At 33.7% G+C, this 17,079-nt stretch overlaps 1 protein-coding gene across 2 annotated transcripts in view; it reads left to right on the top strand.

Annotated features, from left to right (window-relative positions):
* Positions 1–11,507, top strand: part of LOC149774648 (replication factor C subunit 1-like) — a 113,486-nt gene extending 101,979 nt beyond the window's left edge. For both annotated transcript variants that reach the window (XM_089944888.1, XM_089944887.1), the window contains 3 exons: positions 7,408–7,621; positions 8,550–8,756; positions 10,561–11,507. In XM_089944888.1, coding sequence (XP_089801014.1) covers positions 7,408–7,621; positions 8,550–8,756; positions 10,561–10,668 — 529 coding nt within the window. In that variant the 3' untranslated portion in view covers positions 10,669–11,507. The remainder of the gene's footprint in view (positions 1–7,407; positions 7,622–8,549; positions 8,757–10,560) is intronic.
* Positions 11,508–17,079: the final 5,572 nt, after the last annotated feature.

Here is a 17,079-nt window from a genome sequence, read left to right as displayed (position 1 = left end):
ATTGGAATTATTTGTATTTCCATATCACATACTTACATTGGAATTACTTGTATTTCCATATCACACACTCACATTGGAATTACTTGTATTTCCATATCACACACACAGATTGGAATTATTTGTATTTCCATATCACACTCGGATTGGAATTACTTGTATTTCCATATCAAACACTCAGATTGGAATTATTTGTATTTCCATATCACACACTCAGATTGGAATTACTTGTATTTCCATATCACACACTCAGATTGGAATTATTTGTATTTCCATATCACACACCCTTAGATTGGAATTATTTGTATTTCCATATCACACTCAGATTGGAATTATTTGTATTTCCATATCACACACTCAGATTGGAATTATTTGCATTTCCATATCACATGCTCAGATTGGAATTATTTGTGTTTCCATATTACACACCCAGATTGGGATTATTTGTATTTCCATATCACATACTTACATTGGAATTATTTGCATTTCCTTATCACACCTTTAGATTAGAATTATTTGTATTTCCATATCACACACTCAGACTGGAATTACTTGTATGTCCTTATCACACACTTAGATTGGAATTACTTGTATTTCCAAATCATACATTTAGATTCGAATTACTTGTATTTAGTTATCACATGATCAGATTTGGATTACTTGTACTTCCATATCACACCCTCAGATTGGAATTACTTGTATTTCCATATCACACACTCAGATTGGAATTATTTGTATTTCCATATCACACTCAGATTCCAATTACTTGTATTTCCTTATCACACACTCAGATTGGAATTGTTTGTATTTCCATATCACACTCAGATTGGAATTACGTGTGTTTCCATATCACACACTCAGATTTGAATTTTATTTCTATCTCACACACTCAGATTGGAATTATTTGCATTTCCATATCACACTCAGATTGGAATTACTTGTATTTCCATATCATACACTTAGATTAGAATTATTTGTATTTTCATATACATTCAGATTGGAATTACTTGTATGTCCATATCACACACTCAGATTGGAATTATTTGTATTTCCATATCACACACTCAGACTGGAATTACTTGTATTTCCATATCACATACTTTGATTGGAATTATTTGTATTTCCGTATCACACACTCAGATTGGAATTACTTGTATTTCCATATCACATACTTTGGAATTATTTTTATTTCCATTTCACACACTCAGATTGGAATTATTTGTATTTCCATATCCCACACTGAGATTGGAATTACTTGTATTTCCATATCACACACTTACATTGGAATTACTTGTATTTCCATATCACTCACTCAGATTGGAATTACTTGTATTTCCATATCACACACTCAGATTGGAATTACTTGTATTTCCATATCACATACTTTGGAATTATTTTTATTTCCATTTCACACACTCAGATTGGAATTATTTGTATTTCCATATCACATACTTACATTGGAATTATTTGTATTTCCATATCACACTCAGATTGGAATTATTTGTATTTCCATTTCACACACACAGATTGGAATTATTTGTATTTCCATATCACACACTCAGATTGGAATTACTTGTATTTCCATATCACACACTCAGATTGGAATTACTTGTATTTCCATATCACACACTTACATTGGAATTACTTGTATTTCCATATCACACACTCAGATTGGAATTACTTGTATTTCCATATCACACACTCAGATTGGAATTACTTGTATTTCCATATCACATACTTTGATTGAATTATTTGTATTTCCATATCACACACTCAGATTGGAATTATTTGTATTTCCATATCACATACTTACATTGGAATTACTTGTATTTCCATATCACACACTCAGATTGGAATTACTTGTATTTCCATATCACACACTCAGATTGGAATTACTTATTTGTATTTCCATATCACACTCAGATTGGAATTATTTGTATTTCCATATCACACTCAGATTGGAATTATTTGTATTTCCATATCACACACTCAGATTAGAATTACTTGTATTTCCATATCACACACTCAGATTGGAATTACTTGTATTTCCATATCACATACTTTGATTGGAATTACTTGTATTTCCATTTCACACACACAGATTGGAATTACTTGTATTTCCATATCACACACTCAGATTGAAATTACTTGTATTTCCATATCACATACTTACATTGGAATTATTTGTATTTCCATATCACACACTCAGATTGGAATTACTTGTATTTCCATATCCCACACTCAGATTGGAATTACTTGTATTTCCATATCACACACTTACATTGGAATTACTTGTATTTCCATATCACACACTCAGATTGGAGTTACTTGTATTTCCATATCACACACTTACATTGGAATTACTTGTATTTCCATATCACACACTCAGATTGGAATTACTTGTATTTCCATATCACACACTCAGATTGGAATTACTTGTATTTCCATATCACATACTTTGATTGAATTATTTGTATTTCCATTTCACACACTCAGATTGGAATTATTTTGTATTTCCATATCACACACTTACATTGGAATTACTTGTATTGCCATATCACACACTCAGATTGGAATTACTTGTATTTCCATATCACACACTCAGATTGGAATTACTTATTTGTCTTTCCATATCACACACTCATATTGGAGTTACTTGTATTTCCATATCACACACTCAGATTGGAATTACTTGTATTTCCATATCACACACTTAGATTGGAATTACTTGTATTTCCATATCACACTCAGATTGGAATGACTTGTATTTCCTTATCACACACAGTTTGATTGGAGTTACTTGCCTCTCCATATCGCACTCTCATATTAGAATTACTTGTATTTCCTCATCCAACACTCAGATCAGAATTACTTTTGTTTCCTTATCACACACTCATGTTGGAGTTACTTGCATTTCCATATTAGGCCTGTTCCATGAAAACATACATGAGACCTAGGGAAGGTACTTCTGAAGTGGAGTACTTACCCATAGATGCGATTTAGATTTTCATATCATTTGAATAATCCATGAGATCTATGTACCCTGGCATATATTGAAATAAAACTGCCTTCCCCTGGATACCATGTATGTTTAAAAGGAACAGCTCAGGCAAACTCGGATTGGAATTACTTGCATTTCTGTATCACACACTAAGATTGTATTTATTTATATTTCCATATTCCCAACTGAGATTTGATTTGTGTTTTCACATCACATGCTCAGAATGGAATTACTTGTATTTCCATATCACACACTCAGATTGGAATTATTTGCTTTTCTGTATCACACACTAAGATTGTATTTATTTATATTTCCATATTCCCAACTGAGATTTGATTTGTGTTTTCACATCTCATGCTCAGAATGGAATTACTTGTATTTCCATATCACACACTCAGATTGGAATTATTTGCATTTCCATATCACACTCAGATTGGAATTACTTGTATTTCCATATCATACACTTAGATTAATATTATTTGTATTTTCATATACACTCAAATTGGAATTACTTGTATGTCCATATCACACACTCAGATTGGAATTATTTGTATTTCCATATCACACACTCAGACTGGAATTACTTGTATTTCCATATCACATACTTTGATTGGAATTATTTGTATTTCCGTATCACACACTCAGATTGGAATTACTTGTATTTCCATATCACATACTTTGGAATTATTTTTATTTCCATTTCACACACTCAGATTGGAATTATTTGTATTTCCATATCACATACTTACATTGGAATTATTTGTATTTCCATATCACACTCAGATTGGAATTATTTGTATTTCCATTTCACACACACAGATTGGAATTATTTGTATTTCCATATCACACACTCAGATTGGAATTACTTGTATTTCCATATCACACACTCAGATTGGAATTACTTGTATTTCCATATCACACACTTACATTGGAATTACTTGTATTTCCATATCACACACTCAGATTGGAATTACTTGTATTTCCATATCACACACTCAGATTGGAATTACTTGTATTTCCATATCACATACTTTGATTGAATTATTTGTATTTCCATTTCACACACTCAGATTGGAATTATTTGTATTTCCATATCACATACTTACATTGGAATTACTTGTATTTCCATATCACACACTCAGATTGGAATTACTTGTATTTCCATATCACACACTCAGATTGGAATTACTTATTTGTATTTCCATATCACACTCAGATTGGAATTATTTGTATTTCCATATCACACTCAGATTGGAATTATTTGTATTTCCATATCACACACTCAGATTAGAATTACTTGTATTTCCATATCACATACTCAGATTGGAATTACTTGTATTTCCATATCACATACTTTGATTGGAATTACTTGTATTTCCATTTCACACACACAGATTGGAATTACTTGTATTTCCATATCACACACTCAGATTGGAATTACTTGTATTTCCATATCACATACTTTGATTGGAATTATTTGTATTTCCATTTCACACACACAGATTGGAATTATTTGTATTTCCGTATCACACACTCAGATTGGAATTACTTGTATTTCCATATCACATACTTTGGAATTATTTTTATTTCCATTTCACACACTCAGATTGGAATTATTTGTATTTCCATATCACATACTTACATTGGAATTATTTGTATTTCCATATCACACTCAGATTGGAATTATTTGTATTTCCATATCACACACTCAGATTGGAATTACTTGTATTTCCATATCACACACTCAGATTGGAATTACTTCTATTTCCATATCACATACTTTGGAATTTTTTTTATTTCTATTTCACACACTCAGATTGGAATTATTTGTATTTCCATATCACATACTTACATTGGAATTATTTGTATTTCCATATCACACTCAGATTGGAATTATTTGTATTTCCATTTCACACACACAGATTGGAATTATTTGTATTTCCATATCACATACTTACATTGGAATTACTTGTATTTCCATATCACACACTCAGATTGGAATTACTTGTATTTCCATATCACACACTCAGATTGGAATTACTTGTATTTCCATATCACACACTCAGATTGGAATTATTTGTATTTCCATATCACATGCTCAGATTGGAATTATTTGTATTTCCATATCACACACCCTTAGATTGGAATTATTTGTATTTCCATATCACACTCAGATTGGAATTATTTGTATTTCCATATCACACACTCAGATTGGAATTATTTGCATTTCCATATCACATGCTCAGATTGGAATTATTTGTGTTTCCATATTACACACCCAGATTGGAATTATTTGTATTTCCATATCACATACTTACATTGGAATTATTTGCATTTCCTTATCACACCTTTAGATTAGAATTATTTGTATTTCCATATCACACACTCAGACTGGAATTACTTGTATGTCCTTATCACACACTTAGATTGGAATTACTTGTATTTCCAAATCATACATTTATATTCGAATTACTTGTATTTGGTTATCACATGATCAGATTTGGATTACTTGTACGTCCATATCACACACTCAGATTGGAATTACTTGTATTTCCATATCACACACTCAGATTGGAATTATTTGTATTTCCATATCACACTCAGATTCCAATTACTTGTATTTCCTTATCAAACACTCAGATTGGAATTGTTTGTATTTCCATATCACACTCAGATTGGAATTACATGTGTTTCCATATCACACACTCAGATTTGAATTGTATTTCTATCTCACACACTCAGATTGGAATTATTTGCATTTCCATATCACACTCAGATTGAAATTACTTGTATTTCCATATCATACACTTAGATTAGAATTATTTGTATTTTCATATACACTCAGATTGGAATTACTTGTATGTCCATATCACACACTCAGATTGGAATTATTTGTATTTCCATATCACACACTCAGACTGGAATTACTTGTATTTCCATATCACATACTTTGATTGGAATTATTTGTATTTCCGTATCACACACTCAGATTGGAATTACTTGTATTTCCATATCACATACTTTGGAATTATTTTTATTTCCATTTCACACACTCAGATTGGAATTATTTGTATTTCCATATCCCACACTGAGATTGGAATTACTTGTATTTCCATATCACACACTTACATTGGAATTACTTGTATTTCCATATCACTCACTCAGATTGGAATTACTTGTATTTCCATATCACACACTCAGATTGGAATTACTTGTATTTCCATATCACATACTTTGGAATTATTTTTATTTCCATTTCACACACTCCGATTGGAATTATTTGTATTTTCATATCACATACTTACATTGGAATTATTTGTATTTCCATATCACACTCAGATTGGAATTATTTGTATTTCCATTTCACACACACAGATTGGAATTATTTGTATTTCCATATCACACACTCAGATTGGAATTACTTGTATTTCCATATCACACACTCAGATTGGAATTACTTGTATTTCCATATCACACACTTACATTGTAATTACTTGTATTTCCATATCACACACTCAGATTGGAATTACTTGTATTTCCATATCACACACTCAGATTGGAATTACTTGTATTTCCATATCACATACTTTGATTGAATTATTTGTATTTCCATTTCACACACTCAGATTGGAATTATTTGTATTTCCATATCACATACTTACATTGGAATTACTTGTATTTCCATATCACACACTCAGATTGGAATTACTTGTATTTCCATATCACACACTCAGATTGGAATTACTTATTTGTATTTCCATATCACACTCAGATTGGAATTATTTGTATTTCCATATCACACTCAGATTGGAATTATTTGTATTTCCATATCACACACTCAGATTAGAATTACTTGTATTTCCATATCACACACTCAGATTGGAATTATTTGCATTTCCATATCACACACCCAGATTGGAATTACTTGCATTTCCATATTACACACTCTTTTCTTGAGATTTGGAAGTTTTACCTGGATTTCATTTTTTTTTATGATTGGTGTTAGAAAACGAAGCAAACAAAATGTCATGAAAAGAAAAACAGTAAGTTTAAGCATACAGACAAAGAGTTTTGCATTTAGCTGTGTATAAAAAAGGAAATGAAGAAATGGTACTTTAATGATGGTTTATAATTGTATTTTATTTTGAAACGAAGATTATGATGAAATTTTTTCAGATGAATTCAAACGATAAACTGTTTTGTACTTGGAATTTCTGTATTAGAAACCAGTTGCCACAAATGTATGCTAAATACATGTGCAGTGCACCATATCATTGGGGAATTCATCTAAAATTTGCTCAGAAAAGTGAGAGAATTGAAATGTGAAAAATCAAGAATTCCCCTCATATCTGTATCAAGTTTTTCAGTTTCTCTAATTCTTGTCATGTTTTCTCCTTTGCTGTTCCCAGAACATCTGGTGATAAAAGAAGCTTGAACATGGATTACCTCCCTTTCTTGAGGAAAGCTCTGACAGAACCTCTTGTCCAGAAGGAGGTTGATGGAATTCCAGAGGTCATCAGCCTGATGGACACTTATGACATCATCAGGGAAGACTTTGACAACATTTTAGAGGTCAGCAAGTGGCCCAACAGTTCTGACCCAATGAGCAAACTTAACACAAAGGTAATGGTAACCTTTTTTAAAAACGAGTAACATATATAGTTATGTTAAGGTCTATTCCATTTAATACCACTCTTCTGAGAGTAGCAAAACACATAAAAGAAATGATTTAGATCCCAGCCACCACCCTCCACAGGAAAAATGGTTTTCCCTGAAACTCAAAGTAAGTTTAAATTGAATAGCAGTAAGGTCGTCTTCCTGAGCACACTATCTGCCAGTACAAGGATGGATATTCGTTTTGATGTGCATAAACTGTTTGAGACTAGTGCATATTTCTCACTTTATAGGGTTGCAGTACATCAGAGGGTAACCTCCCAATCCATGCTAATATTTATTTATTGAAGTATCAGCGATTATTCAGATTAAGTACTTTTACATTGAGAACACAAAAGAAGTTGCCAAAAGATTAATACGGTAAATATCATTATCTTAGCCAAGGTGACACTATCTACTGTTGGTATTCACTTTCTCTCAATACACTGCTCTGCTATAAATTGCCTTAAATGATTTTAACAAGTACAGTGTACATCATACATTTGTATTCTTGTTATTTTAGTGCCCCATGACAACAGGTCCTTATTTAACATTCTCTCTATCAAGTTTCTGTTGTCGGTTTTTTTTCAAGCCCATTGGTGGGTCATCACAAATACGTTTCTACTTTCCAAAGGATGCTGTTTTTGATAATGCCCTTTTTTTTGCATGCAAGTCAAATATACAACATGAATTATGTTTTGAATTTTAAAATAGTTTCCTGCACAAAACTGGTCACTGGGATTAAATAAAGCAAATTGTGTGGCACATTGGTATGCTCAAAATTGTTCTTAGTTAAAATATTCCATAGCTGTTAGGAATCAGATATCCACTGTTTGAACCAATAACCTGATTAGAATGGCACTGATAATTTTTTGTCACCTGGTTGTCTTCTTTCCAGACTAAGGCAGCTTTTACTAGGACATACAACAAGGAGGTCCACATGACTCCATACTCCACTGGTAACGTGACAAAAAAGAAGCGAGGACGAGGAGGTGGTACAGAGGTTGAAGAAGACCTACTCAACCTAGATGAAGAAGGGGTGGAAATAGACATCTTGGAAGATAGTGACAAAGAGGAAGACCTGGAAGTTGATACCATGATAAAGGTCTGTTTCACTGAGATACAGTTTGACTGGTCTTACCAGGCCGACCATTGAAACTTAAATTGTGGTTTTCAAAGCCAGGATAGTCACTAATGCTCTTTCTGAAGCATTAAGATTATGAAATAGGAATCCAAATGTTTTAATTATTTGAGATAGCATTTTGCAGAAGAGATGGTTTTCTGGTTTTGATCCATAATTTTAATAGCAGTAATGCCTTGTCTGCTACTAATGCATTGCTTATCTTTTTGGTCATGCAAGCCCCAGGATCAAAGCTATAAAACAAACTAATCCAGATAGTATGGAATGTTGTAGAACAGAAGGAATGTTGTCCCAGTTTGACTCCTACATCACTGGATCAGACAGGATATGCTTCCTCTTTTACTTGGATATTGTATGTGGTAGATTTATCCAGATTCATTATGAAAAATTAATTAACTTCAAGGTTTAAAACAGATTTTAGCATTTCAGTGACTGAGTGTTCACCCTCATAATCCAAGATATAATTTCTTGTTGTTTGAGGTCTTTAGATAGATTGTTTTGTGTGCATTACTAACCAAGCAGTTCTTTATTAATTGGTGTGTTTGTTCCTTTTACTAGTGATAGGTAAGTGTTGAACCACCCCTTTAGATGCCCACATTTCCAAGTTGAATATATGAATAGTTGCATCTTCTCATCAACATGATCTCTGAATAACTATGCCTCATGTCCCCAAGTCAGTTCCCCAACTCGGACACATTGATGTACAGTAATACGTGGGGATTGTAGGTGTGGATTGGGACTCCAGTCATGAAATAGTCACAGATGAGAACAAAACATGGTTAGCGGTGAAAATTGGATCTCATCAGCTCCTTGTTCCATCTCCAGTTCACTGATAGCAGGAACTAGAGAATGCACAAGTCTCCTAGCGAGACAAAGTCTGCCATGGAGTTTAACAGTCTCCAACCAACAGGCCTACAAGGTCTTTTCTGTAAGAGATAGGACTACACCCTTCTGGAAAGACTGACCAACCAGATATTCCTCTTTCACACATGGGTGATTTACTTCATCCGCTAATCTTTTCTACTCCACAGAGGACAGAAGTTTTAAGGTCTCATTCAGAGATTTGCATCCCAGAAAGTGTAAGAATTACAATACTGGCAGGTAATTATTACATAAAAAAATTAAATCCCTCTTTCCCTGCTGAAATTTTTTGAGACTCTTAAGTAAGCGATTTAAAAAATATTAAGAATATCTTGAGGAGAAATCTGGATTTGTATGTTAACATTTAATTTAACAGTAATGAAAATTGTCATGTCACTCTTCCAGCAAGAACTGAAAAGAATACTCATGCTGTGGAGGACAAAATGGCATTGTTAAATACCATCTCAGGGCACCTTGTATGGAGGGCAAAAAGGCATGGTTAAACACCACCTCAGAGTACCATGCATACGGAGCAAAAGGGCATGGCTAAGCACCACTCCAGGGCACCTTGTATGGAGGGCACAAAGGCATTGTTAAATACAACCTCAGGGCACCTTTCATCTTTTACATTTCAACCTTCCATGAAAGATGATCTAAAAGAGACATTATGAAAGTACATTAAATGTGTCCTAGATTGAACTTGAAGATCTCAGCTTTCTAGATAATTAAAGATTGATTTAATATAATGGAATTTTGATGATGATTTACCTTCACAGGTAAATAAGTCAACAATGATATCATTGTCAGCTTAGTCAAGTTTGGTATATTTTTGACAGTCTGACTAAGACAACATTCAAAGAATCCAGGTACCCTAACCCTAACCCTATTTTAATTTTGTATTTTTCAGAAGAAATCAAAGGCAGGTGGGAAGGAGAAAACTGAAACTGTTGGTGATAAAGGAGGCAAGGGAAAAGGTCAAGGAAAGGGCAAAGGTCAAGGGAAAGGAAAGAGATGATAATTTTAGAAGAAAAGAAGTCACAAATGCGTGAATGTTGCAAAGTTAATTGTGTCAAAGTGTAAACATTGTTAGACTTTGGGAAAACAGTGATCATCATGAAACATAATTTGAGTTGAAATTATGAAACATGCTGCAACGGACTTGTGACAGCAGCAAATTAATATGGCATTATTGACTTTCTTGTGGTTTGTTAAATGCATACAATTATTTACATGGTCTTGGAGACCATGGTGGTAAAGTTACATGCAGTTTTAAACATTTTGCATCAGACAAGTTACACTTTATGGAAGGGAAAAGAGTTTAATGTAGACATCAGACTGGTTATACTTTGTGCTAAATAGTAGGCATCAGACTAGTTATACTTTGTGGTAAAGAGTTCAATGTGGGCATCAGACTAGTTATACTTTGTGGTAAAGAGTTCAATGTGGGCATCAGACTAGTTATACTTTGTGGTAAAGGGTTTAATGTAGACATCAGACTAGTTATATTTTATGGAAGGGTAAAGAGTTGAATGAAGACATCAGACTAGTTATACTTTGTGCTAAAGAGTTTAATGAAGACATCAGACTAATTATAATTTGTGGTAAAGAGTTTAATGTAGACATCAGACTGGTTATACTTTATGGAAGGGTAAAGAGTTGAATGAAAACATCAGAATTATAATTTGATTTCTGTACAATTTTAGAAAGAATGCCACCATGTGAAGACAGAAAATGATTTTATCTTATGGTATGTTGACATTTATATTGATAGCAGCTGTTGGAAAGATTTGTTAATTATTCTGAAGAATTTTTCATTGTATCAATGCATTTGTCGCAGAATAAAGGTAAAAAGAACTTTAGTTTTTTTTAATGTATTTCCGAATACACCTTATTTAAATGATTTTCTATTTAAATCAAAGACCATGTTGCAGATATGCTTTGATAAGATATTTAATAAATGATCAAAATGTTTTGCTGATGTGAAGTTAAAGAAAAATTCCTGATTCTGTGTTGTTATATTGCATATATTTGTAAAATTTGGATCCAGCTCCATAGATCCAGGTCTGTCATCACATTATGTACCAGTCACATAATGTACCATCAGGTCTGTCGTCACTTAGTATTGCAAGCAGATCTGTCACCACATAGTATTACCAGCTGACCTGCCATCATGTAGTATTACCAGCTGATCTGTCATCATGTATTACTAGCTGATCAACCATCACATAGTGTAACAAGCAGATCTGCCATTACATAGTAGTTCCACCACATAATGTACAGTAGATCTGCCATCACATAGTATTACCAGCTGATCTTCTTTCCTATAGTATTACCAGCACATCTGGTACCACATAGTATTACCAGCTGATCTTCCATCTTATAGTATTACTAGCTGATCTGCCATCACGTAGAATTACCAGCTGCCATCATGTATTACTAGCTGATCTACCATCACATAGTGTAACAAGCAGATCTGCCATTACGTAGTGGTTCCAGCTGATCTGTCATCACATATCATTATCAGCAGATCTGTCACAATATATCATTACCAGCAGATCTGTCACCTCAGTATTATCAGCAGGTTTGTCACCACATACTATGCCAGATTTGTCATCACATGATATGCAGCAGATCTGCCATCACATAGTATTATCAGCTGATCTGCCATCACAGCATTGCCACATCTGTCATCACATAGTATTACCACATCTGCTATCACATAGTATTACCAGCTGATCTGCCTCACATAGTATTACATCTTTCATCACAGTATTACCACGTCTTCCATCACATAGTATTACCAGCTGATCTGCCATCACATATTATTACCAGCTGATCTGCCATCACAGTATTGCCACATCTGTCATCACATAGTATTACCACATCTGCTATCACATAGTATTACCAGCTGATCTGCCATCACATAGTATTACCAGCTGGTCTGCTATCACCTAGTATTACCAGCTGATCTGCCATCACCTAGTATTACCAGCTGATCTGCCATCACATAGTATTACCAGCTGACCTGCCATCACATAGTATTACCAGCTGATCTGCCATCACATATTATTACCAGCTGATCTGCCATCACATAGTATTACCAGCTGATCTGCCATCACATATTATTACCAGCTGATCTGCCATCACATAGTAATACCACATCTGCCATCACATAGTATTACCAGCTGATCTGCCATCACATAGTAATACCACATCTGCCATCACATAGTATTACCAGCTGATCTGCCATCACATATTATTATCAGCTGATCTGCCATCACATAGTAATACCACATCTGCCATCACACAGTAATACCACATCTGCCATCACAAAGTATTACAAGCAGATTTGCCATCACAGAGTATTACCAGCAGATCTGTCACCATTTTGTCATACATGCCAACCATTACGCTTTTTTCATAATCAATATGCTTTTTTTGTAATCAACATGCTTTTCTTCTACTAAATTATGCCTTACACGTGAATGTATTCAGATCACGCATTTTTGGTATATCCCCCCCCAGAAAAAATTATTATTTTTTCTCTTTTTTTATTAACATCCCATTAATCCCACAGACCGTATTCTAGAAGAGATGCCTTCTATGTAACTACAACATGAGAGTACGCTTATCCGTAGACTGACATGCACTTTCCTCACAGTATTGTTCTGTTTATAGCAGTTGCCCTATTTCCAAGAAATAGGCTAGTTCTGCTTTCAAAACTTTTGACCTCAGTTTATATTTATAGCAGCTGTATGACTTAGTTAGGAGAGAATAAACTGGTTTTCTAACCTGTAATCTTTGCTCGCAGATTCTTCAAATTGATATCTGGTACAGAACCAGTCTGTAGGTATTTGGCACTAAAAGTCAAGTCGGATTTTTTAAAGTCGATGCATGTGTTAGAGCAAAAATGTTTTTCAAATATTTTCACAGATGGATTTGAAAAGATGAAAAATCGATTCAGAGATGAATACATGAGCTACATATTACAGCGTTCCATTCTACGGCAGCTTCACACCCCTTGCAGGCTGCGTGGAAAGGATTTTAATATTGGTCATGGTGGTAAAACAAAGAAACCTTGAATTAACTTGTTTTGCTAACTCCGGTACTAAGGTAACTTCTTTTTTTTGCAGAACAACTAAATTGTGGACATGAATTTTATAAATGCAGATGCGTTATATACCAAGTTCTTAAAAGAACATGGACTACCCCTAGCGGTAGAAGACTACATTGATCCTTTGTTCAAATGGATGTTTCCTGATTCCAAAGTTGCAGAAAATATGCATGTGCAAGAACAAACTCATCCAATAGTGTTAGGTGTTTAGCAGAAGATACTTCACTTAAAATTGCAGAAGCCATGAAAATTGGTCTGTTTAGTATTGCAACAGACAGGAGTATTGATTATGATGACAAAACATTGCACCCAGTTTGTGTAAGAGACTTTGACAACAAAAAGATCAAGGTCAGAGTGCTCATCTTTCATTACCAGAATTAACAGTAGATTCCACTGGAAAAAACAATTTTTTATTTACTTGATAATGCTGTGAATAAATATAAGTTGGCAGAACTGTATGGAGTTTTCAGCTGATGCTGCATCGGTGATGACTGGAATTCATAAAGGAGTTGCATACTATATTTTGAAAAATGTCTCCATCATTGTTCATATCGTGTCTCTGTCATGTTATGCACCATGCTGGAGGAAAGGCTGCTGATAAATATTGGTTCATTACCATTCTAAAGCTGTGAAAGATTGTTCAGCATTGTTAGCAAAAGTAAAACTGAATTCAGATCCAGGCTATGTAACCCAGCACTTAGTGCTCTACTGGTGTGCAGCACATTTTTAGTCTCGGCTGGTACAAAGTGTTTTGAAATGTAATATGAGAGTCTTGCTTTTTAAAACTCAAAGTGTTATATACAAAAACTTGAAGCAGTAATAGATGTTATAAGTCCAGAGGGATATATAAATCATTTTGTACATATGCTTATTGAATTTTTTATCATGTTTTATGTGGATTACTTTTTTGTCCACTTGGATTTCATGTTTTCCTTGCCAGGGGTTGGCATGTATGCATTGTGTGCCAGCCGATCTGTATGAAATGTTCTGTCTGTAACCATGCTAGATTCAAAACCCTTAACATCTGTGGAAATATGACAGCAGTAGAAATATGAAAGTTTCTATCTGTAACCATGCTAGATTTGACACCCTTGACAGCAGCAGAAATATATGTTTCTATCTGTAACCATGCTAGATTCAACACACTTGACATCTTTGGAAATATGAAAGTTTCTATCTGTAACCATGCTAGATTTGACACCCTTGACAGCAGTAGAAATATATGTTTCTATCTGTAATCATGCTAGATTCAACACCCTTGACATCTTTGGAAATATGAATGTTTCTGTCTGTAACCATGCTATATTCAACACCCTTGACATCTGTGAAATATGAAAGTTTCAATCTGTAACCATGCCGATTAGACACCCTGACATCACGAGAACTTTTTGAATGTTTTTTGTCTGTAACCATATTAGATTTGATACCCTTGACATCAATTAAAAAGTCTTGTTGTTTTGTACCTATTTGGATCAAATTTTGATGCAGTGACATTTCTGAATGTCATGCAGTGATTAAGCGTGTGGTTATTGCTTTTTGTTGGACTTGATCAAAACAATTACCATCAGTCAAAACAATTACCATCAATCAGAGTAACATATTTCACTTCATGACTTAATGTCTAGTTCTCAAATTCAATCCAAGCAGACTAGACAAAGGGAAGCTATGCAGAAAAAGCGGTTATTAATTGGTCAGTAAGGTATTTAAATCATACATAGGGAACAAGTCTGCAATGTCTCCTTTACATTGATATAAATTACCAATGGCTGAACACGCTGATGATATAAAATAGTTGGTCTGAAATTAGGTGGGAGATGATTTCAAACCACGTGCGTTTGTCTCCATGTGCTAATTTGTAGGAGATTGGGTCTTGTCAGTGTGCTTGTTACAGTTGTCGCAGATGAATTTGCAGTTTCAATAATAAAATGGTAAAAAGCGAATAATTATTGATTGATGAAGATTAAGCAAAATTGTTTTGGGGAAGCATCATTTTGTATCCATTCTTGACCTCTTATATCAATATGGAAAAATGATCAATATATTTATGTGTCAAATAAGAAATTTTGCCCCTTGCAACTTATAAATGACAAATGTCCAACATTTGATGGTATGATTACAGCAAGTTCAGTACATTTTATTGAAAAGGACTAGCGAAAAATCACAGTTTGAGATTAGACATATATTTTGTTTCTCTGCTAGTTGAAATCAATCATTGGGTTTTAATTACTGAAATCACTCCTAGGGTTTTAATTACTGAAATCACTCATTGAGCTTTGATTACTGAACTCATTCATAGGGCTTTAATTACTGAAATCACTCATTGAGCTTTAATTACTGAAATCAATCAGGGCTTAATTGCTGAAATCACTCATTAAGCTTTGATTACTGAAATCGCTCCTAGGGCTTTAGTTTTTGAAAATACTCATAGGGTTTAATTACTGAAATCACTCGTCAGGCTTTAATTACTGAAATCATTTATAGGGCATTAGTTACTGAAATTACTTGTAGGGCTTTAATTACTGAAATCATATAACTTTGATTACTGAAATCACTCATAGAACTTTGATTACTGAAATCACTCATAGGGCATTACAGAAATCACTCATAGGGCTTTAATTACTGAAATCACTCAGGGCATTAATTACTGAAATCACTCATAGGGCATTAATTACTGAAATCACTCATAGGGCTCTAATGACTGAAATCACTCATAGGACTTTAATTGCTGAAATAATCATTGAGCTTTAATTGCTGAAATCACTCATAGGGCATTAATCACTGAAATCTATCATGGGGCTTTAATTATTGAAATCACTCATAGAACTTTGATTGCTGAAATCACTCATAGGGCATTATTAATTACTGAAATCACTCATAGGGCTCTAATTACTGAAATCACTCATAGGGCTCTAATTACTGAAATCACTCATAGGGCTCTAATTACTGAATCACGGCATTAGTTATTGAAATCACTCATAGGGCATTAATTACTAAAATAATCATTGAGCTTTAATTGCTGAAATCACTCATAGGGCATTAATCACTGAAATCTATAATGGGGCTTGAATTATTGAAATTACTCATAGAGCTTTGATTACTGAAATCACTCATAAGGCATTAGTTACTGAAATCACTCATAGAACTTTTATTATTGAAATCACTCATAGAACTTTGATTACTGAAATCACTCATAAGGTATTGGTTACTGAAATTACTTATAGTGATTTGTTATTGAAATCACTCATAGAACTTTGATTATTGAAATCACTCATAGAACTTTGATTACTGAAATCACTCATAGAACTTTGATTA

This window comes from Sinohyriopsis cumingii, unplaced genomic scaffold (assembly GCF_028554795.1).
Source record: "Sinohyriopsis cumingii isolate HCF-2022 unplaced genomic scaffold, ASM2855479v2 utg000160l, whole genome shotgun sequence".
NCBI classification, from domain to species: Eukaryota; Metazoa; Mollusca; class Bivalvia; order Unionida; family Unionidae; genus Sinohyriopsis; species Sinohyriopsis cumingii.
The sequence above is the reverse complement of the archived record's forward strand: the minus strand, read 5'-3'. Positions and strand labels throughout refer to the sequence as shown.